This window comes from Sturnira hondurensis, unplaced genomic scaffold (assembly GCF_014824575.4).
Source record: "Sturnira hondurensis isolate 20B ecotype Veracruz unplaced genomic scaffold, ASM1482457v3 Scaffold0017436, whole genome shotgun sequence".
NCBI classification, from domain to species: domain Eukaryota; kingdom Metazoa; phylum Chordata; class Mammalia; order Chiroptera; family Phyllostomidae; genus Sturnira; species Sturnira hondurensis.
In genome coordinates, this window is record NW_028090067.1 from 17,001,830 (window position 1) to 17,025,163 (window position 23,334).

At 59.2% G+C, this 23,334-nt stretch overlaps 1 protein-coding gene across 5 annotated transcripts in view; it reads right to left on the reverse strand.

Moving 5' to 3' along the window:
• The window catches only part of CSNK1E (casein kinase 1 epsilon), a 30,234-nt gene extending 9,534 nt beyond the window's left edge, over positions 1 to 20,700 (reverse strand). Inside the window, exons 1-4 of one of the 5 annotated variants that reach the window (XM_037068043.1) lie at positions 11,629 to 11,874; positions 8,289 to 8,376; positions 556 to 666; positions 280 to 428 (exon numbers count right to left, since the gene is read on the reverse strand). In XM_037068043.1, the coding sequence (XP_036923938.1) occupies positions 280 to 428; positions 556 to 666; positions 8,289 to 8,364 (336 nt within the window). In that variant the 5' untranslated portion in view covers positions 8,365 to 8,376; positions 11,629 to 11,874. Of the gene's footprint in view, positions 1 to 279; positions 429 to 555; positions 667 to 8,288; positions 8,377 to 11,628; positions 11,881 to 20,604 lie in introns of those variants that run through there. The other 4 variants (XM_037068045.1, XM_037068046.1, XM_037068042.1 and 1 more) reach the window with 4 other exon arrangements.
• Between the last annotated feature and the right edge of the window lie 2,634 nt (positions 20,701 to 23,334).

The window sequence follows — 23,334 nt, forward strand, 5'->3', positions numbered from 1 at the left end:
GCATCTGCGCCATCGAGGGCCTCACGTCGCCAGAGGGCAGAGCCCCAGGCCCTACCTACTCCTGAACCAGCAGGCCTGAAGCTGGGCCTGGGGATCGGCACTGAGCTCCTCCAATCTCACAGCCCAGGAACCAGGGCTGTGCTATGTCCACCAGAGGCAGGAGGCAGGACCCCCCTGTGGCCGGGGGGGCACAATGGAGGAGCAGAGGCTCGAGGGAAACGACGAGCCTGGAACAGGACGCACAGCTTCCCGGCCAGGGTGGGCGGGCGGGGGACTCACCATCTGGTCAGCCAGCAGCAGCACCGTCTTGAGGCTGAACTTGCGGGAGCAGAAGTTGAAGAGGTCCTCGAGGCTGGGCCCCAGCAGCTCCATGACCATGACGTTGTAGTCACCCTCAGCCCCGCACCACTTGATGGACGGGATTCCCACTGAGGGCCGGGAGGCGGGGCTGTCAGGGGAGGCCCTTCCCGCCCCAGACCAGCCTCCAGAGCCTCATCCCGTACCCGGTACCCGTCACTCCGCTCCCCACCCCGGGTGGCGTCCCAGGGCCCTCACCTCCTCCCTGCATCATCTTGTAGAACTTGCTCTCGATGTGCAGCTGGGGATGCTTCGTTTTCACACATTCGAGCTTGATGGCAACTTCTTCACCAGAAGCAATATTGGCACCTGCCAGGGGTGGGAGAAGCAAGGGTCAGGGTCCCTCAGCTGGGCAGGCAGCTCTCAGGGCGCTGTGGGGCACAGAGGGGCACCCCCCAGCTTGGGCGAGAGGGGCGAGCATGACCAAAACCCGTGCAAGGGGAAGGAGGTGAGGAATGAGCAGTGAGTTGGAGAACCACAGGCTGCTGCCGCATAAACACCAGATTCAAGGGGGGACAGGCGGGGCTACGAAAGGCTAACAGACCACCTAAGGGGAACTTTTCCTGGAGGGTGGGGGCCACCAAGCTGGAGAGATGCGAGGCCAGTGGGGTACCGGGCTGCGGAGGAGAGAATGGAGCAGGGCGAGGCTCGGACACAGAAAATCAAACCCAACGGCACCTTGCCTCAGCTCCCTTAGCTAGGACGGTGGGCCAAGTCGGAGGGCTGGGCTGGGGGCTTGGCTGGGGGCTTGGCTGAGAGGCGGTCCCCTCTCAGGCCGCCATGACCGGAGCTGCTGTAACCGAAACAGTGCGGACTCAGCCCCCACACAGACAAACCACAAGTCTAGGGACATGGCCACTGGGAGAACATAGGTGAGGATGCTGCCGGCACCTCAAATTGGGGAAAGGATGGGGCTGTGCACCCGACGTCCCAGCAACCACTGGCTGGCCGTCTGAAGGTCCCTGCAGCCCACACCCCACACCGGGAGAAGCCCGCGCAGACCACAAGGCTGTATCTAAAAAAAAAGGTGGGGCGTGAGTTGGCACAGCCACTCTGGATGCCAAGTCAGCGTTGATCTAGTTTATATTAAACACACAGGACCAAGCTGGCCAACCCCCAAGTACATGCTCTTCAGAAACGAGAGCCCCAGGACACGGCGAAGGTGGGCATGGTGATGACACCCCAGGTGTCGACAACAGGGAGTGGCTGAATGGTGATGCAGTCATACAGAGGGACACAGTGACAAGGGGTAGACGAGAGCTGCACACAGCACCCGGGTGGCCCACCAGCCTTAACACTGTGAGTCACCATTCACAAGAGCAAAAAGGGGGCGAGGACCCAAAAGTCTGTCAATGGATGCACAAGTAAAAAAACTATCTACCCACGCCGTGGACTATTACTCAGTCATGAAGAGGAATGAAGCACTAATACTTCAGGCACGACACCAATGAACCTTAAAAACATTATGCTAAGTGAGTGAGTCAGACACAGCACAGGACATAACATTGCATGGTTTCGCTGCACAAATGTGCAGAAGAGGTCAACCCGCAGAGAAAGAGCAGGCTGGCAGGTGCCGGGGCTGGGGAGGGGGTGACAGGGACTCTGCCTGTTCAATAGGCACAAGGTTTTCTTTGGGATGACAAAAATGTTTTGGGACCAGGTTCGAATGGCGGTTTGCACAGCACTGGGAATGTACTAAATGGCACTGAATTGTAAACCTTAAAAATGGTTAATTTCGTGTTGTGTAAATTTCCCCTCCACTTTTTAAAAAGAGGAAGAGACGGGAAGGCAAGCACATTTCTGTCTGCCTCAATTCCAAAACGTGCAACACCAGAATGTACATAGTTCAGGGACATAAACGTGTAAGATGTCTTTCACAAAAGAAAACAGTTTAAAATGTCACCAGCAGCTACCTCTGTGAGTGGACAGCAGAGGACAGGGCGCAGTGGGGGCCCAGGGGTCTTCACAAGGTGACAGGCAGGTCCACCTCCAACCTGCATAGTGTGGGTGGGGGGTGACTGACACCATGCACACATTCTATATGTGTTCCTTCATATTTACTTAACATTTAATAAAAAATAAAACAATCAACATTTACAAAAAATAAAATAATGCAATGTCAGAAGAAGGGAGAGGTGCCTTTAAATTTGGGGGTAGGCACTCTTGTTATCTGACTTCAAATCTGCAAGCCATTAAAATAAAAATGGCTTCCTCACCTCCAAAAGAGGAATCCCTTCTCCATGGCAAAAACACCCGAAGTCAAGTCCTAAGAAATGCACACTGTAACTCTTCTCAACGGAGAAGGGCTGCTATTGTATCGCCGCTGTAGCATAACCAGCTCCCACAGCTCGGTGGGCAAGACCACAGACTCAAAGGCAAACAGGGCACAGGATTTGAACGGACCCTCCACAGAGGAAAAAAATATCATTAACGTAAAATGGCTTACTCCTGTGAAAAAATGCTCTGCCTCCTCGGAAGAAAAACACAGAACAACCCTGAAAGACCCTTTTTTGGCAAAGGCCTCCCATCCATCCCCACAAGACAACTTCCACGTCTGTTGTGGTCTGCGGGGCGGTGGGCATTTCTTCCCGGGGGGCGGGGGGGTCCAAGCAGGAACCTGTAAATGCCAGCAGGGGCTGAGTTGGCACCACCCAGCTCCCCCTTTGGGGTCTCCTGGGCACCTCTGCACGGTGCAATACAAGGCCCGGAGCAGGCTGTCCGCTGTAGGCTGTTTGCAACAGCGAGAGCTTGGACACAACCCAAATGTCCATCGTTCCGGGGACTGGTTAAATAAAGAACGGCCCGTCCATGAAACGAAACACAACGGTGAAAGAATGAGGAAGCCCTCTCTGCGCAGAAATGGAAAGGTCTCAAAGACGCAGGAAGTGAAAAAGCCAAGTACAAGACACTATGTATCCTACATGCTCTTTTCGGTTTAAAAAAAAAAAGAAAAGGTGGAGAAATAATATGTATCCCTGTGTGGCTGTATCTGCATACACAAACACGGAAAAGAAGCAAGAGAACAGTAATCACTGGACCCATCGGGTGGGCAGGGCAGGGCGGGCATCTCACTGGGTACCATGTTACACGCCATCATTTCTTTCTCCACCTTTGTGGAGATGTAATTCACATACTACACCATGACTCCTTTGAAGTCTCCTATTCAGTGGTTTTTAGTCTATTCACAAGATTGTGCAACCAACACCACAGTCAATTTCAGGACATTTTCATCATCCCCAGGCACCCATTCCCCTCAGTAGTCGGTCACGCTGCATCCCCCCCGCCCAACCCCCAGCTCCAGCAACCACTCATTTCCTTTCTGTCTCCAGGGACGGCCTAATTCTGGACCTTTCGCAGCAACGGAATCATGCAATATGTGGTCTTGTGCTGGCTCCTTTCACTTAACTTGTTTTTGTGTTTGGGCTTTTGGTTTCGAGTGTTTTCATTTTTGAGCCACATGAAATCAAACTCAGATTAAGAAAATAAAATAGATTACTGTGTCCAGTGAGCAACGGGACAGAGAGTGCTTGGCAAACTACACAGTGCTTTGGACACATCACCACTCATTGCTGGGAGGGGCCGCGCTCGTTTCCAGGGGACGCGCGGATGTGGCAGGGTGGGTAGCCCAGGCCCACTACAGTCCCCTGGGCTGGCCCTGCCCGCTCTCCCCGCCTGCACAGGAGCAGGAGAGCACAGTGGTTAGGAGCCCAAACCCTGACTCCGCCGCCTCCTATCCAGGCACCCCACCTATAAATCAGGGTGACCGTACCTAGCTCATTAAGGCCTTTTGAGGTGTCAACCGGCTTAGCCACGTGCCTGACACACTGTAAAGTGCTCAAGAAACATCAGGTTTGGCGACCAGTGCCAACCCCGAGCTTCAGCGATGAGCCTGAGTGCCCCAGGCACGTGTGGGGCAGACAGTGGACGGAAAGGACACGGGAAAGGGTGCATGGTGGGGAGGCGGGCGCCCCCGCATGGAAGGCCGCAAGGGCTCCCGCTGCCTGATCAGGGCTGCGCCAGACGGCCCACAGCACGTGCAACGGCCTGATGGGAGGGGATACAGGGACCCCCAAATTACAGCTGAAGAGAACAACAAAAGAGGGGAGCAGGGGAGAAACTGGGCCTCAACCGATGAGCGAACCCTGGCCTTTGGCCCGAGACTCCGGGGGGCCAAGGGCCGATGCTTGACTGCAGGGTTCCTCAGTCTCCGCCCTACGGACAGTCTGCTGTGAGGGCTGTCCCAGGCCCTGCAGAGTGTGGGGCAGCATCCCTGACCTCCACCCACTAGCTGACGGTTGTACCCCCTCTTTCTTGAGTAGAAATAACCAAGCATGTCTCCAGACCTTGTCAAACGTCCCCCATGGGACAAAATTCCTTCCTCCCCTTGCTAAGACCCACTAGTGCAAGGACTGGAGAGGACTAGAGGGAGACCCAAGGCCAAGGCCACGGTACAGGAGAGCTGATGGCGGCCCCACCCAGGTGGGGGCAGCGCTTCAGCCCTTAGCATCCAGCAGGTGTGCGCTGGGAGGAGAGGTGCAGGGGAGAGTGCCCTCGCCGAGGTGGGAGGTGGAGGGTAGGAGCCCTCAATCCCCCTCAGTCCCCCTCAGTCCCTACACCAGCCCAGCCTGACACCAGCCCGCAGGTCCTAGTGTTTGTAGAGACTGAAAGGCAAAAGGTCAAATGCCACACAACTTCTCTGGGACAAGGGCCCAGCTGTTTGGCAATCTTCTGACTCCCACCAAGTGCTGGAAACCGGTCCCAGCTGGTGGGGTCCCACCACCACTGGGCCCTGCCGCCGCCGCCTCTACTTTCTGTCAAGAAGCTCCCAGTCTTTTCTCTGCCTCCCTTAATTCTCACAACTGCTGAGCTGAGGCTCAGAGAGGTTAACTAACTGGCCTGAGGTCACACAGAACTGGCTGCAACACAGCTGGGATTTGAAACTACACCCCAAAAGCCCCTGCTTTGCTCTGTATTCCAATCCCCTGGCATCTCACTCATTCAAGCCACAGACACACACGGGGCCCGGGGCCGGCTGCTGTGGCCCTGCCTGGCGGAGCGCAGCCACCTCCTGTGGGAGGAACTCACTGATTCAGTGGGAAATGCAGGGTCGGGGCGGCAGAGGTGGCTGGCCATGAGACACGAGGCCCTTGTGGGGGGGCAGACTGGTCTGGAAAACAAACTTGGACACGGAGAAGGCCTTGGGCCTGGCCAGCCCTAGAAGGTCTAGAAGCTCGGGAAGCTCTAGGCGGGAAGAGGGTGACCGGCTTCACACTGGGGCTTGCTCGCACACCCACACGGACACATGGATACAATCAGGAAGCTGGCTGGACCAGAGGTGGGGGACCAAGTATCCCCATAACCACCGGGCGGGAGCAACCACTGCCTCCCCCAAGGGCCAGTGACTAAAAGACCCAGAGTTCGTAGGGCATGCAGCCAGCAGCTGGCAGAGTGGACGCAGGCCTGGCCAGCTCTGGACCTCGAGCAGCCAACTTGAGGCTGTGACAGAGCTGGCCCCACTCTCCTGCTGTTGCCTCACAATGCTGCCAGGAGCCGGGGAACCGGCCCGAAGAGGAGCTGCGGGCCTCGAGGCCGCATCTACAAAGCCTTCACCTCCAACCGATCCTGGAAAGCAGGGCCTGGAGGCTGCACCCAGCCCCACCTGCGGAGGCCATCTGGAGTCAGGCCCTGGCCCTGGCGACAAGAACGTGGCCAGAGCGCTGAACAAAGGGAGCCAGCAAGGCCAGCCAGGGAAGCCCTACCAGCACCACTGTGCCCACGCCAGCAAGACTGGGGCCCAGGAAGGAGCTGGCAGGGCACTGTGTCAGACGGAGGCCCCCGGGGCACGCACACCCGGCGAGACCAGACGGCCAGAGGTTCCTCCCCCACTGCTGCCTGGCCCAAGAGGACCAGCAGCAAATCCCAGCTGAGGCTGAGGGACGGAGCCAGGGGGATGCGACCATAAAGGCACCACTGCAGGGCCAAGCGTATGCAGGGTTTTGCACACTGTGCCCTCACACGGCCCCACTTTACAGAAGGGAAAGCCAAGGCGGGCAGAGGCCCTCGCCTGCTGAAGGGCACGCAGCTAGTGACGGAAATGCCGACACCCAAACTCTGGTAGAATTCACTCTGGAGCCTGTACGGCGGGGATGCATCTGGCCCCAGTTTCCGAAACAAACTATTTAGATAAATAGGAAGTCCTGCCCCAGGGAGGTCCTGCCACATGGACCAGCGACCCTAGGTCCCTCTTTCTGAGAGACCCTGGCCTACCCTTCCCCCTCTCTAGGCCTCGGTTTCCCTTCAACAAAAAGAAGGCCCCGCACTGGGTGGGAGCAGGTGTGTGTCTGTACCAAGAGCTGCCTCTGCATGCCCTTTGGTTCCAGGCTTCTGTCCGGAGCCCAGGAGCCTCCATGATAAGAGGGCCCTTCATACACGGCCGAGTCGCACTGGCATGGGCATCCTATATGGGGACACTGAGGCTCAGGGAGAGTGACCTGTCCTGAGCCACAAAGCAAATGAGAGGCGGACCAGGGGCCCTGGACCTGCCCCCAAATACGAGCCTCCTCCTGCCCTGCCCGAAGTGCAGCCGCCTCACACGCCTTCAAGGCATGTGACAGCCATCTCCTTGCTCTTCCACGGAGTGGCTTCACTCACTCCCACTCTGGGCAAGCCACAGGCCGGGCACCGGGGCAGCAGCCAGAAGCGCCCCAGCGCCTGCTGCCGCTGGAGGAGCTGGGCGTCTCAGACAAACCTCCGAAAGGGCACCAGCCTGCGCCTCTCCTTCCTTCTGCTCTGAGCTCCCCACTCCGTGCTTCCAGTAGGGGGAGCTACAGGGCGCCAGGCAATGCGCTGCGCCATTTACGATGCTTTCCCAGGCCTCACGCCATGTCGCTTCTGCCTCAGGACAGCCCTGGGCCACCCAGACATTGCCATCACTCACACTTTCCAGAAGGGGACACTGAAGCCCCGAACGGCCACGCACAGCCAGGCCTGGAGCCCAGGTCTGTCCGATGTCCCCTTCCCACGTACTGTCTTCTGGGCCCGACACGTCACTCACAGGAGGACTGGGGGTATAAGGGCCTCTCCTAGTTTTTGAGAGAAACCTGGGGGAGGAGACCTGACCACACTGCTCCTGTTTCTGGGTGAGTGAAGTGGGGATAGTGCAGGGCCGTCTCCAGACGCTGCTGTGATGGGAGGCCAAGCACGTTCACAAGGAGCACGTGCGCAGAGAACCCTTACCGTCCTCTCTGTGTGCGCCCCGCCCCCCCACTGTGCCCCCTGGGAGGCTGGAAGTGGCATTCACAGGCAGGAGTCTCTTTATTGCTCCCAGGCAAGGGCAGGGGTGAGATGTCAGGGATCCATTTAAAACAACAAAATGAGCACAGACTCAGACTTCGAACAGGAAGCACATCCGGAGAGAGAGAGAGATCCTAAAAGTGGAGACCCCTGCCTCCCCCGAGGTGGCTGGGGCAGCCTGCGTCATTTCGAAGCCTGCCTGGGCTGAACTCCAGGAGGCCGGACGGCAGGGAGGGGGCCAAGCTGGAGCAGGCAGGAGCCTGGCCTCGCTGTCCACCAGCGTCCTCCCGGGATATGTGAGATGGGGTGCTCTTCCAGCCCGGGCTTTCCCACGCCCAGTCAGAGACCTAGGGCATCCACAGCTGGAACCAAAGCTAAAAATACCCTCCCCTGCCCGGCACAGCAAGCAGGAACCCCGCCCTGTCTGTGTGAGGAACCCTCAGCCTGCCTCGTCCCAACCTGCCGCTTCCGCCCCCACCAGGGATGGCCCTAGGGACAAAATGACTAAACCATGCCACTGCAGCTGCAGAACCAAGAGCCAACTTCACAGCCTGAAATCTTGGCATCTTTCCTCCTCCTTGTCCCCAAAGTTGTCCCAGGGGCCCCAGAGCCACTGAGCAGGAGCCAAGCACACTCACCCAGGTAGATATCTCCGAAGGACCCGCTCCCGATCTTCCGGCCCAGGCGGTACTTATTCCCCACACGGAGCTCCATGATTCGCTCTCACTGTGGAGGGAAGCAGAAACACGGGGGTCAGAGAAGTGGGGAGCTGGGCCCCATCCCTCCCCAATAAGGCCAGCCAAAGACACAGGAACTGGGAGACCAGCATTGTCCCTCCCACTGTCCAGGAAGGGGACTGGCCTGGCCTGGGGGAAACCAGGCATCATCAGGCAGCCTGAGAGCCTCCACATTTGGGCAATGGCTGAGGCAGGCTCACAGCAAAATGGAGACAAGGCCTGAGGGGAACTTTGGGGGACCCCCATTTGGGACCCTCCAACAGGAGCCTCTCAGGGGCAGGCCAGTCACAGTGGTCCAAGCCCCTAAAAAAGGAAATCAAGGACAGAGGGGTGATGGGGAGGGGGCATGCAGGAGCTGATTGGCCTGGGGGGTGCTACCATGGCAACCACCAGCAAGTTCCAACCTCCGGGGGATGGGAAAACAAGCTGAACAGAAGGTCCCTAGGAAACTGCTCAGCCCCTTTGGACTCAGAAATTACTGAGTTGCCGTGGCCACGTCCCCACCCTGGGCTTCCGGTGCCAGGAATCAGAGGTCAGGCCTCAGCGGCCCGGTCTGCTCTCCCCAGAAGCCAGACTGTGCCAGTTTGCGGGGTGCCCTGCAAGTAACGTCGTCTCCTCCCCTTGACCTCGTGACACCAAGAAGCTCGCACAGGCCGCTCTGAACATACTCCTTTGGACGGACCACTTGGGACTGACTGGACTCCTTCAGGCCCAGAACCCTCAGGAGGGTCTTCTAAGAGGGCAGCTGAACCAGCCAAGGGACCCAAGCCAGGTTCTTGGCCTGGGCTTCTGAACTCCTGTGGGGCGGGAGATGAGGAGTGCTGACACGAACAGCTCCCCTATGTCCTGTGCCCTAAGCCTGTGGGACTTCAGCGTCCCTGGTAGAGACCCCTCTGCTCTGGCCTGGGGCAAAGGTCTGGGCACTGGGTGCTGGCCAGCAGAAGAGGACAATCCTCAGAAGGGGGTGACTCTTCCACTGTGGGGGGGAGGGAACACTGGGATGTGACACTGAGAGGGAGATGAGGGACCCCTGCGATCTCACGGTGCCCACACGAGGGCCACCACAGAAGACAATCAGGAGGGGTCTTCGTCTGAGACCAGGAAGTCAGGCCCAGAGAGGCCACGCCCCCTGCCCGCCCAGCCCCGCCCCACCTCACCAAGTCAGCGGCAGTCTCCTCACCTGGGACCCACACAGGATTCTCACCTCCCCACCTGGCGGCCTTGCATTCCCACAAGCAAAGACTCAGCTCATGCCAGCGCGGGCAGGCAAAGAGGAGCTGTGCCAGGCAAGTGCTAGCCCCCAAAGCCAGCCGCACGGGAGCGGGGGAGGGAGACAGAGAGGTCTAGTCCTTGGGTGGCCAGGCCCGAGACCGCCCTTCGCCGGAGGCAAGGCGCCAGGAGCTCTTGACCGGGAGCGACATCAGCCCCAGCACCTGGCGCCCAGGGCGCCGCCACCAGCCCTTCCCCAATGGCCACAAGGAAGTAGCCTCCACCCCAGGGCTGGCCAAACTCTGGGCTCTTTACCGAGGGCCTCTGCGTCCACGCCCGGCCGGTCCCAGCTGAGATGCCAGGGCTGCCAGCTGCACACTCTTCACAGTCGCAGGAAACCCACGCGCCACGCACCTCACAGCCCCACCGTCCCGCGGGCGCGCACACTCCAAAAGAGAAGGAAAGCAGGCGCACACCAAGAGCCCCGCTGCGGGGGGTGGGGGGAGGGGAGGCGCGGGTGTGTACACATACAAACAGCCTCCTGGGCCTGTGCCCCGCCGACGCCAATTCAGACACCACGCGCGGCAGCCGGGGACGCCGCAGGTTCGGAAAGGCACCTAAATACACCCGCATCCTATATTACATAAATACCCACGCCGGGTTACATAAATACCCGCGCCCTCCGTCTGCGTGTCTTACATAAATACACTGCACGGGACCCCCAGCCCCTCCCCACTCCCGGGGCCGCCAGCAGGCAAGGGAGAGAGAAGTGCGAACCACGGACCCTGCAGGGGCCACCTCCGCACCTCCGCTACGCGGCGGCCGCGCAGACCCCAGGCAGAGCCCGGTCCAGGCGCCACGGCCCCGAAGGCCTCCGGGAGGGGACGGGAGAGGCTCTCCAGTTCTTTGCTGCTTCTCCCATGGGGGGCAGGGGTGGGGGAAACAAATGATTTAAAAGAGAAAAAAAAGGCCACACGAAGACTCAGAGTTTCAGTCAGTTACAATCACACAAACTACCAAGCACCCCACCCAGGGCAGTTTCTGACACCCTGTCGCCTGCCCCTGCCCCCGCCAGGGCCCTGGTCCCTGTACGTAAAATAAACCTTGGAAACATCGGAGACCGAAAGCAAAGGAGCCCCAAACGCAGGCATTTGGGGTGCAACTCAGATACTCTGGATCCCCTCCTTCTCCCTGAGGGAGGCTGCGCCAAGAACAAGATATGCAAGAAAGCTAAAGGAGAGTTGGGGAGGGGGCCGCCCCGCTTCGAGTCCGGGTGTGCGGGGGAGCTTGGGAGTCCTGTCTCCGGAGACGCAGGGCGCGCGGAGTTGTGTGCTGCACAGAGACTCGCAAAACACGGATTTCTCACAGGCAGAGCCGGGAGACCCGATCTGACAAATAACCCCCACCCCTTTCTTTCTCTCCACAAAGGAAAACAGAACCGGCGGCTGGGTGACTACACGCCCCTCATCTCGGGGCCCCCAGGCGCCCCCATCCCACCCGCGGGCGCAGCCTGGCTGACCCCCAGGTCCGGAGCGCGGAGCCGGGAGAGAAGGGAACGCGCTGCTACTGGCTGTCCGGTGAGACAGACAGACAGACAAACGGAAGCCCAGGGTCTGGAGGACAAGCTCGAGTCAACAGTGTCGAGTGCCCCCCGCACCGGACCCCCTCCCTCAACGCGCCCAAGTCAGAGCCCTAGGTGGCCACCTGGGTGGGCAGTGGCCTTGAAGGGTCCAAGCTGGGGGAGGCGGAGGCAGGCCGGACGGGGTGGGGGGCGCCCTCCCCCCGCAAGCCTGCAAAATAATAGTCACCCTCCTCCTCCTCGGCCTCAGCCGCGCCTTTGTCCTCTCCGGGCCGAGCGGGCGGCGCCTGGACAGCCCCCTCCCCCCGCCGGTTTCCCAGCGCTAACGAGCGGGTGTCCGCCCTGCCCTGCCCTCCCCTCCCTTCTCTCTCGAGCAAAAACAAAGAGGCGGAGGGAGCCCCGTTTCCCCCGGGTTTGCGCCCCTCCGCGAGCCCCCGGTCTCCCAATATTTACCCCGCTGGGACGGCGCCGGTGCCCGGCCACTGCTCCGGGGGCTGCCGCGAGCGGGGGCGGCCCGCCGGGCCGGATGCCGGAGGATTCGCGGAGCCGCCCGGAGTGCCAGCCTCTCCCGGCCCCGCCGCCGCCGCCGCTGCTGCCGCGCTCCGCTCCGCTCCGCTCGGCCCCGGCCGGGCTCTGGCTCTGGGCTCTCGCCGCCGCGGCCGCCGCCTCCCTCCGCAGGGCCCTCCAGCCCGCCCGCCCCCGCCGCCGGCTCGCGCTCCCGCCCGGCGCGCGCCCGCGGCTCCCATTGAGCCCCGGGCCCGCCCGCTGATGTCATCCCCGGCCCGCCGCCGCCCCGGAGGATTTAAAGGGCCCGCGCCCTCCGCTCCCTGGGACGCTGTGGGGGCCACAGCAGGGAAGCACGGCCCCCCGAGCCGTGCGGGGTGGGGGCTAGCGGGAACGCGGCCCTGGGGGGGGCGGGAAGCACACGGAGACACTGGCATCTGGCAACGCGGGGCGGGCGGGAGGGCGCACGCAAAGCTGCGGCGCTCTAGACCCACAGCCCTTCTCATCCCCTCGGCCCCGCCGGGGTCTCCTGTCCTCTCCGCCCGGCGGCACCCCGCCCCCCGCAAAGGCGGTGGACACGCGCTCCTGCTAAAGGAGCGGGTTTAGGGAGTTGGGGCGCTCTCCGACTTCCATCCCTGAGGGCTGCGGACACGGCAGGACGACCGCTGGGGGCGAAGGAAGTGGCGGGACCAGAAGAGATGGAAGGACGCTGACCAAAGGTCCAGGGAGGTGCCTACGGCGCAGCTGCTCTCTCCCCCCTCTGCCCCCACCCCGCGGAAAAACCAAAGGCAAAGACCTTTCCCTTCGCCCTCCGCTCCCTTCCTGCGGCTGAAACGGACGGGCACGCGGCAGACTCAAACCCGCCCTCCTCCCGGGGGGCGAGGGGCGCCCCACGCAGCCGCGGGGCCAGTGCCCGCATCCGGGCCCAAGTTCCGAGCTTGCGGGCAGGACCCTGCCTCCCGGGGTCCCTGGGAGAATTAATTTAGGTCTCCTGCCGCCCTCCAGAGTCGCCATGAGAGAGGTTCCAGGGCAGTGGTGTTAAAACAATGGTGTTTTTACTCTGGTCGCTGCGAAGCTCCGAATTATGACCCACGTCCACTCACGCAACTGGGCCCGGACCCGCAGACCGCGAGTGCGCTGTACCCACGCCCGGAAGCACGGCTCCTGAGAAGCGTCGCTTCCACAATAACCGCATCTTCCTCGGTGCCCGAGGCAATTAGTCACGCGGGGCCCAGACTGGTGGGAGCCCCGCGGACCCGGCTGTCTGTCGCAGAGCGGGAACTGCCCAGAGAGGGAAGGGCCCAGGGCCAGGCAGCACAGCAAGATGGCTCTGTTCTCCCCACCGTCCAGGGAAGCCGAGTCTCCTGCCCAAGAACAGGAGAAGGGAGGGCAAGCCTCCCAGGAGAGGCCTTCGGCCGGCAGCTGGGGACCTGCCCTCACTGCCACCTTGGCCAGAGCAAGGGGCGGGGGGCACCAACCAAGGTGGTGGGCTTCGAGTGGCCAGCCTGGTGTTTTCTGTCACTGGTGTTTTCTGTCATTTCTTTTGTTAATCGATTCCCAATGTTTTTTTTAAAGATTTTATTTATTTATTTTTAGAGAGGAGAAAGGGAGAGAAACATCAGTGTGTGGTTGCCTCTCATGCTCCCACTACTAGGCACCTGGCCTGCAACCCAGGCACATGCCCTGACTGAGAATCGAACCTGCGACCCTTCTGTTCCCAGGCCAGCACTCAGTCCACTGAGCCACACCAGCCAGGGCTCATTCCCAGTGTTTTTAGGATTTCACACCACAGGTCCACATTCTCTACTTTTCCAGAAGCACTGGGAGAACCGGCAACTCCAGGCCCAAACTCACACCGGGTCCCGGCCACACTCAACTGGCCTGGGCAGCAGCCACCCACCCTCCCTGGTCATAGCCCAAGGGACCCATCTTGTTTCCTCACATCAGCTTGCTTTGCCCATATTTGTCCCTCCCTTCATTGCCTGGAGGCCCCCAGGTGCAACCCTGCCCCAGAGGCCAGCCGCCCGCTCCACCACCAGCGCCCCTCCCATTGCTGTCTGTTTCCACGCCACCCTCACTATGCTGGGTCCTGTGTCGATGGAGGCCAGCCCTCCCCTAGGCCACCCAGTGCCCAGGCCGGGGCCCGAGTCCCAGAGTCCCTGGCACACTGAGCAGGGGTGGGGTGCACCCCTGTGTCCCCCGTCCTCAGCACCCCAACCTTCCAACCTGGGTCCGGCTTCTCAATTGTGGGCCCTCCTGGTCTGGAAGGGACTAGTACCTCTCCAGCGCCCACAGAGCGCCCAGCACTGCCCCTGGGAGGTTATCTCAGCGAATCCTCTCAGATGACCACAGATTAAGTCCTGCTCCATTCTTGTGGGGGGGGGGGGAATCTCAGGCCTGCCTATGGGCACGCATTAACCAGCAGCTTCCAGTCTCGTCCCGTGTCCCCTCCCCATCCCACAACTTGTAACCACTGCCACCCCCCACCTGGGTTGAACCCAAGATCCTGGGCAGTTCCCTGGGCCTCCAGGTTTAAGACTCACTCCTCCCCCCAAAGGCCTGCTCCTCCTCTCTCTTCTGCTGTCCCCACCCACCGTCTGCCTGGGGAAAAGCTGCCCAAACTGCACCCCTGATTAGCTGTGGCATGGGCCTCAGTTCTCTGCCTTCCTACACCTCTCAAAGGCCAACCCCAGCATCCTTCCAAAGAGCTTTGCACCCAGCCCTAAGGAGAAACAAAACCCAGCTGAGGAATTAAGACAAAGAAATCTCCCTGGCTGGTGGTGTGGCGCAATGGGTTGAGCGCTGGCCTGTGAACCAAAGGGTTGCTGGTTTGATTCCCAGTCAGAGCTGCGGGCCAGGTCCCCAGTGGGGGCCATGTGAGAGGCAACCACACATTGATGTTTCTCTCTCTCTCTCCTTCCCTTCCCCTTTCTCTAAAAATTTTAAATAAAGATTTTTAAATAAAAATAAAATTTTAATAAATAAAAATAATTTTAAAAAGACATCTGGGCCTGACTTCTCTCCAGACTACATTCTGCATGATTTTTTTCTGGGTCTCACCTCCCAGCTTTAAACGGCAAGAGCGTGGCCAGCTTGAGTGCCCCGAGCCCCCACCTTACACACCCACCCGCCCACCTGGAAGATGCAGTAGGAACCCAGTAGGTGTCGGGGAGGTCCCCACTCAACGTGGTCCCGTCCTGGGGTTCGGCCACTCTGCGCTGAGTAAGGAAGAAGAGTCTCTCGGCTCCCTTCCAATCTGACCTTTGCACCTGTTTCCTTGGCACCCCAGAGCACCAGCTGGGGATCTCGAGGACAGCCCTGGATGTGTCACATCAGGAGGCTAGGACAGATGAAGCCAGTGACGGGGAGGAGGGTCCAGTCCTCCCAAACCTGAGTCTCCACTGTGGGCACCTCATTCACTACGCGTCAGGTCCTGACGCCAGTCCTGCACCATCCGCTCCCTGGGGCCTGGGCCCTGGCGGTTCCCACTGTGCGGTGCCCTTCCCCTCAGATGCCTTGAGCTCATTGCCTCACCACCCTCCCGTTTTGCCTCTCAAGTCGCCTTCATGGAGAAGCCCTCTAGTCCTCTGAGTGTAAGATTCTAACCCCCTAGGGCACTGCCTCCCCCCCCCTCCCTGGTTCTTTTTTTCCTGGCACTTATCACACTGTCTAGCATATTACTAGCATATTCCATATGGTGCTCATTTGAATTTTTTGGGGGGTGGGTCTGAGTCTCCCCCTAGAATATAAGTTTCACAAAGTCAGGGAGTTATGCAACTTGGGGACACCGCTGTGTCACCAGTGTCAAGCATGGTGTCCCACACATAGGCCGTAGTGAGCGAGCACTTGCTGCATGCGTGAACGGGCGGGCTGTGAGGGGACAGCCTCCACGCTCTGACAGATGTTAAGAACCATCACTGTATTGAGCACCTACTGTGTGCCAGGTCCTCTGCGAGACATGTTATCTGCACTGACTCATGCAGCCACCTTCAGTGGACATAGTGGCCTGGCAGAGGCCTGCGCTTAGCCATGTCCCCCAGGCTGGTGCAGGACACAGTTCTGAGACAAGCCCCCATGCCCCTGCCTCAGACTCCTGAGCCCCTCTACCGCAGAAGGCGCTCAGGGCCCCAGGCGCGAGTCACAGGGCCCATGGGCCTCCTTTAGTCCAACTTCATCATCCTACGGTCAGGGAGACGGAGACCCAGGCAGCCCTGCTCGAGGTCACAGCCGGACCAGGGACAGAGGCCCCCCATGGTTAAGAGCCTGCCTTCAAATGCTGATTCTGCCCCTGTTTAACTGTGTGACCCCAGGAGAGTTCCTTATACTCTCTGAGCCTCATTTGTAAGTGGGGGTAATATAGAGGGCCATCCCCCAAAACAACCTCGCCCAAGAGAAGCCCTGAGTGACGACAGGAAGGTGCTGATATCGTCAGTGGCCCGAGGAGCAGACAGGGAGTGAACTCCAGACCGCCTGATTTGACTCCTTCTGGCACCACCGGCTTGGTCTACAGGTTCTTCTTTCCTTGCATTACCTTCCTGAGGAGGAGCCCCCACCAGCCCCTCCGAGGTGGGGTGGGTTGCAGGTGCACAGACCTGTGCAGCCCAGGGGCGCCACTGGCCTTGCCCGCCCTCTGTCTTTCCCCGGGTCCCGGCTCTGGGGAGGCCCTGCAGGAAGTTGCTCTGGGGCCTTCCTCTTCTCGGCTGCTACTCCCAGCCCTGCCGGCCTGCAGAGGCTGCCCTGGTGCCTCCTCCCTGCCCTGCCAGGCCTCAGCTCCGGGGCCCCAGCCCCTTCCATGATGTCCCACCCCTGCTGCCTGCCCCAGGGCCATGCCCTGTCTCCCATCCATGTCATCCAGGCTTCCCCCGGTGACCTCGCCACACTGTCCGGTCTGGTCAGATCATTCCCCAGCGATGGGTCCTCCCTCCTCCTCCATCTTCAGCGGAGAAGCTGAAGGGATGGGCAGCAAGGGGCCTGGACCAGGGGCCTGGAGGCCAAGTTGGAGGGCTAGTTCAGCCACTGAGACTCTGTGGGGACTTGGAGGGTTCACAACCCCTCTCTGGGGAGCTGGACAAGGGGACCACTCAAGCTCTTTCTTCAGCCTCTGCATCTGTAAACTAAGGTCTGGACTGGGTGGGGACTGGACTGGGTGGGGACTGGCCTGTATGGTCCATATCCAGGTACTTGGTTGACGAAGACCCTGAGGTTACACAGGTCTGGGCTGGGGTAGGAGGGAAGGGCCCGCACACCACCCCCACCCCATATTCAAAACCTGCCAAGCGTATTCTGGGCCCAGCCGCTGCTCCCGTGCTCCCTGCACTCGGACACTACGGAGGTCTGTCACTGGCGAGGTCATACTCCTCTGCTTCTGAAGATGCACCAGCAGCTCCCTCTGTCCTCCGCGTGAAGTCCAAACTCTTTCCCTGCCGTGATCGGACTCCTACCTGCCTCTCAGACCTCATCTCTGCCCTGAGCCTTGCTTTCTCCTGGTCTTCTTTCATTTCATCGCACATCAGGGCCCTAGCACTTGCTGCTCCTTCTGCCTGGAATCACCTCTCCCCAGTTCTCAGTGGCTGCCCCCTACGCATGGTTCGAGCCACAGCTCAAAAGTCACCTCCTCAGGGCGCCTTCCCTGACCACACCATCTTGTGGGTCCCTTTCCCATAGGTTCCCCACCTTGTTTCTTTCATAGCACTTACTGCAGGCTGAAGACACTAACTTGTTCATTTTTAATGTCCTTGAACACACAGTCTAAGAGAAAGAAACCCTCCAATAAGTGCTCTTGCGGGTACCCAGCTGGTAAGGAGCGTCCCATGATATCTGTGCGGGTGTATGGCTGTGGGGGTGGAGGCAGGGCATGGCACTTTCCGCCCCTCGGGGACAGGCCCGTGGCTCCTCCCCACCCCATCCCTCAGTCTCAAGGGCTCACGATGGGGGAGCTCTCGGCCCCTCCCCTCCACAGGGGCAGCCCCTTGGTCAGGTTCCCTGCACTGCTTGTCTTCTCGGGGAAATCAACTCCCAGAGGAGGCAGGGACACCAAGCACGTGTCCCACTGGCGTAGAGAGCACTAAATCACGGGTGCGTCACCCCAGGGCCACATCACCCTGCCTCCAACACCCTCCCCCACCCACCGCTTCCTTCCTTCCACTTAGTCTATATCACCTTGCCGCCCCTCTGGGCGCACCTGTCCCCTCCACGGGGCACAACCTCCTGTTTGCCCCACCGCCAGCTCTCCCCAAAACTTGCTCCTTCCATCCTGTGGGAAGCCACGGAATGCCATTCCCAGGACACAGCCACTCACTCATTAGCAGGGCCACGGGAATTAAGGTGATTACCACGGCTAATGACCCCAATTCCCACAGCAACTCTTCCCCACTCAGCACAGCTGGTGCCATTCGTCACTTCCTCGCCACGTCATGTGTCTGTCCACAGATATTTCCTGATGCCAGCTCTGTGAAGGGCCCGAGGGATCTGCTCTGGACCCTGCTGGCCAGGAGGTGATGACCCACTCGGGGAGGCTGTCTGTGCACACGCACACACACGACTTAACATGCTAACAAGGGCATGTTAGATGGTGAGGGCCGCGGACAGACCATGCAACCTGGGGTCAGTGACTGGGGTCTCTTCACTTCTCAGGAGGCGCTACACAAATACAGTGTCCAGACAAGCCCCCGAGCCCCCTCCCGACTGACTGCCCAGGCCCCTTCCGCGAAGGAACTGGGGAGCCGCCCCTGGAGAGGACAGGTGGGAGCAGAGATCAAAGGTGGGAGCAGAGCTCAAAGGTGGGCAGACTTGGAGGGTGGGGGTCTGGGAGGAATGGCCTGAGTGAACATGCCGGGTTGGAAGCGCAGACATTTCGGGGTGAGGAGAAACTCTGGGGAGACCAGTCGAGTGGCACCCTGGGGGGATAGGGCTGAAGAGGAAGGTGGAGGCAGGCAGGGTCTCCAATCCCTGAACATGGGACCGATCCACTGGTTCGCTCAGAACAGCTTTGAGTTTTGCACGTGGAAGGGAGAAGACCAAGCAAGCTCGCAAGTACACGTTTACCGGCGCGCCCAGGGCCACACCGGGCACCAGCCTTGGACCGGATGTTTAATTCTACATCAAGCCCGTGATCTGGAGATCACGCCACCTGTTGTACAGGTAGACACCCAAGGCTGAGCGAGTTTCAGAGAATCTGACCTAATGTTCATGAAGGTTCTGAAAGACTCCACTTTACCTTTCCAGACCCACCCTGGCACCTCCTCCTGCCTTGGGCACTGCACCTTAGTATGCCTTTGTCTTCCTCCGTGTGTGCCAACTGGGACCCGCCCACATACCTGAGGTTCCCACTCAATGTGTCCCCTTGACCTTCAGGACACCATGAGCCTGCCCTCTCACTCTGGAAGCATCCGGGGGTTCTGGTGACCACGGAGGGAGCTGTCAGCAACGTGGGTGCTTCTACCCAGGAAGTTCAGTAAGTGATCCACTGGGCGGGGGAATCTGAATTTGTATTCTTTAGTTTTCCATCTTAATCTTCCAAATATTGCATATTGATACATGCTTTTATAATGCACGCATTAGCACAATAAAACATTCATACCTAAGTGATAAATAGATATATGTGTGTGTATATACATACACATTCAAATACAAAATGCATGCTCAAAAACGTTTTCACCAACAGGGTGCACCACTAAGGTTTGCACCAGCATTGGAGGACCCCTGCAATGAGTTCCCCCTCGAGAAGCAGCGGTGCTAGGGGCCCTGCTTCAACAAGCTGGGTCCGAATCCTTAATCAGCTTCCTCTGGGCTGTGTGGCTGGGCCAGTCAGTAGAAGCTTCCTAGCCTGCAGCTTCCTCCTCCGGGAAATGGGGCAGGCAATAACACCCGTCTCCGGGGATCAACAGGAAGAGATGTTCGTGAGGCCCGTAGCCCAGAGCCTGGCACCTGAGTGCAGGTGCGGTGACTGCCACTTCCGCGGCAGGGCGCAGGGGCAGGCCGGGCCTTGTGGTGGACCCTGCCCCGTGGAGCGAGCCTGCGGCAGGAGGCCAGGACAGGTCGCCAGAAATCAGCGTGACCAGGGAGAAGACAGACATCACAAACACGAAGACCCTTTTTCTGCCCGAATCATGGGGAACAGGGGAGGACTTTCTATATAAATTATCTCACTTAACCCTCACAACATCTGGGGGAAGTAGCTTTGTGTGGCCACTTCGCAGAGGTGGGAACCAGTGCTGAAAGACAGCAGAGGTCTCTCCTGGGGTCCCAGTGTCCGAGAAGGCGTCTCGGCCTTGGGACCTGGAGCCCATGTTTTTCCTGTTACACCTCCCTGCCTTCACCCCGGATCCCTCCCCCGAGTGTTCCGACTAGTGCCCGGGGAGGGCCCATCCCTCAAATTAACCTTAGGCAGCCATTACACAGAATGACCTCACATACACAAATGACTAAGAACAACACGGGAAAATGCGTATGACACAGTATCAAGGGGGGGGTAAGCAAGACCCCAAAATCGTAGACGCAGCATGGTAAAACTGCACCACAAAGATTCTGCACAGCAGAGACTGGAAGCAAACACCGCAGATGATCTGCCCCTACCCTTCTCCATTTGCCAACTAGTTAGTCAGTGCGGGGAACTTTTACAACGAAGAAAAGATATCATGCAAAACGTAATAACACATCTGTGGTTGAAATATCTGGAAACCTGCTGTTTTCTTCCTCTTCCGCTTCCCATCCTTCAAATCCCTCCAAAGCCTGTGCTTTCAGGACAACGTGACGCCAGCGGGAGACGACGCAGGAGTTTGGGGAGCATCCAGTGCCTCCAGACCCACGTCAGCTCCTCCTCTTGGACCAGCCCGCTCTGGCCAGGCTCCCCCTCTCTGTCGAGTGAGGACCCCCCACCCCGGACCCTCGTCTCAGCCCCCGGACAGGGCTCCGGCCGATACTCACCTGACACTCGCGCTCGGCTTCAGATGCGAGATGCGAGATGCGCACACCTGTCCCTCCAGGTGAGGACTCTGGCCGGGAGCTGCGCACTGGGAGGAGAGAACCCGCGGAGGGGGCGGTGTGATGACGTCATCGCAGGACCCCGCCCACCGGCCCCAGGCCCCGCCCCCGCTTCCTGCCCCGCGGGGGTTCGTGGTTCTCATGTTTACCCGCTGAGGTGCCAGGGACACTTCAGCGGACATGCACGCCCGCCGGGCCCGGGCCCCCGGCCGTCCGCCGTGCTGCCGGGGAGGGGGGGGGGGGACCTCCGAGGGCGACGCTCGGGGTGGGCGGGCTGCCCCGGGAGGCCCTGCGCTGCTGCAGCCAGGGCGCCTCTGGGAGGCCGGGAAAGAGCGGGGATCCCGTCCACCCCCTGGCGCACCTGCACCCCGGTGTACGCGGTTCTGCTGGGTTCGGGGCCCAGGCTCAGATCCCCTGCGGTTAGGAGAGGGACGGTGGCAGCGTCCGGCTCCCCGAGGGTTCTCCGCGCCGTCCTCACTCCCGGTGACGCCGTCCGGCCTCTCCTGCTAAGAAAACCGGGGGCGCGGGGAGGGGGCGGGCCCCAGGTGTGAGTCCAGCCCTCGGGGGTTGAGGAGTGTGACCCCGGCATCTGACATCTGCAGTCGGCAACCGGTTCCTTCTTTGGCGTGTCCGAGGTTGCTTCTATTCGGCGAAGGTGCGCGCGGGAAAGCCAGCCTGCGCGGGCGGCACAGACCCCTTCTTTGGAAAGGCTCTCGGGTTCCATCCGGCGAAGGGCTTTAACACTGCGCTCGCCCTTGGACCCTGGAATTCCTCCATGTCTGGAAATCCATCCTGAGGGGCTAATTCAGAATAAGCGTTCATCGTGGAGCCCTTTAAAATGGTGAAAATTGGAACCAGTCTGGGGAGAGGCGGGGGGAGGGGGGGAGGCCGGGGCGGTGGCGGCGACCGGCACACACACTCAGGGGGACATTGCACAACCTTTTACGAGTTGTGTTTACAAACAGCGGAGAGCGACGTGAGGAAACGCGCTAGAATGTGCAGGGAGTACGAGCAGGATGTGAGTGTGCGGTGGCAGCCGGTTGCCGCCGGACTTGACAGCGCAACACGCGTTTTCGGAAGCTCTTACGGAATCGACCGGCGCGCCGTTGGTTGACCTGCCCCCAGGTTTCTCACGTGCAGGACGGTGATGCTTCGTCTGTGTGCGGCGTCGGGCGGTCGCCACGCAAAGTCAAGTCTCCCTGTCAGCCTTGATCCCCCTAAAACAATTTTTTGGGTGGGAAAGAGCCTGGAAAGAAAATGGCCACTGTGGTTATTTCGGGGGGGGGGGGCAGTACGAGGCTTTTTACTCTCTGTGTTCCCCGCATTTTTGTCTAATGGGCTTATATGGCCTTTATAAAGATAAGATAACAAAAGGTGATCCCATTAACTGAGCACTTACTATAATCTAGGAGGGGCCCCTTTCCCGTAATCCTTGAGATAGCTCTCAGGTAAGGATTGTTCTCCTGTTACAGGGGAGGAAGCCAAGGTCTGGGAGCTTGATCCCCAAGGTCACACACGTAGGAAGGGTCAGAGGTAGTCGCTGTTCCAAGGCCAAGGGGGGCCTTCTCACAGCCTCCTGACTAGCCACCAGGCTAACAGGACACCAGCCTCAGCTGGGCTAAAGGTAGCTGGTGAGAGGGTCTGGGCTTCAAGAGGAGGGGTGTGGCGATGAATGGCCCCCTCCCCCCAGCCTCAGTGCACCCTCCTCCACTGGGGGAACCCCTCCCCCCAACCCCAGAGGGTTTGAGGCTGCTGGGACTCAAGGAGGACAGGCTTCCCAGAGACCAAGCTCCAAGGCTGGGAGGTCAGCCAGTTCAACCTCATCCGTGCATTTGATAGCCTTAACATGGTGTTATGATTATAAAAGCAATATATGTTTATTATAGAAAACTAGAGGAGTCAAAAAAAGATAAGAAAACAAAAGGTAATCACTTCATTATCTTATCTTCTATAATGGAAATTTAAAATAATACCAAAAAGTAGAGAAAATATAGTATATGAACCCATATATCCATCACTAATTTTCAACCATCAATATTTTCCATTCTTCTTGTATCCATCACCCCACACACATTTCTAAAGAGGAAATTCCAGAGACCGTTCCACTTCCCCCATAAATACCTCAGTAATTATATCAAATAGCTACAGACTTCATTAACACACACACACACAAGACACCATTTCACACAGACCCAGATCACACCATTTCTCTCTTTAAATCATTTAAGTTGTGGTCCATGTTCACGTTTCCCGAATTTGGCTCCAAAATGTCTTTTTATAGTTGGTTTGTTGAAACCAGCATCCGTACAAGACCCACGTATCATATCTGGTTGACCCATCTTTTCAATTTCTCTCTCCCTGTCATTGAGGTGTAATTCACACACCCTTCCCAGTGTACAACTCGGTGGCTTTTTGTAGATTCGTGAGATTTTGCAGCCATTACTACTCCCTGGTTCCCTAACACCTGTATCGCCCCCCAAGGAAACCCCACACCTAACACAGTCACTCCCCATCTCTGCCCTCCCCTAGCCCCTGGAGCCCCCTGGTCTGCTTTGTCTTGTGCTATTTCATGTAGGTGGGATCGTGAAATATGTGGCCTCTGGTGCCTGGATTCACTCAGGCAAATGCCCCCAAGGCGCAGCCACGTGGAAGCGACGGCGCTTCGTTCCTCTT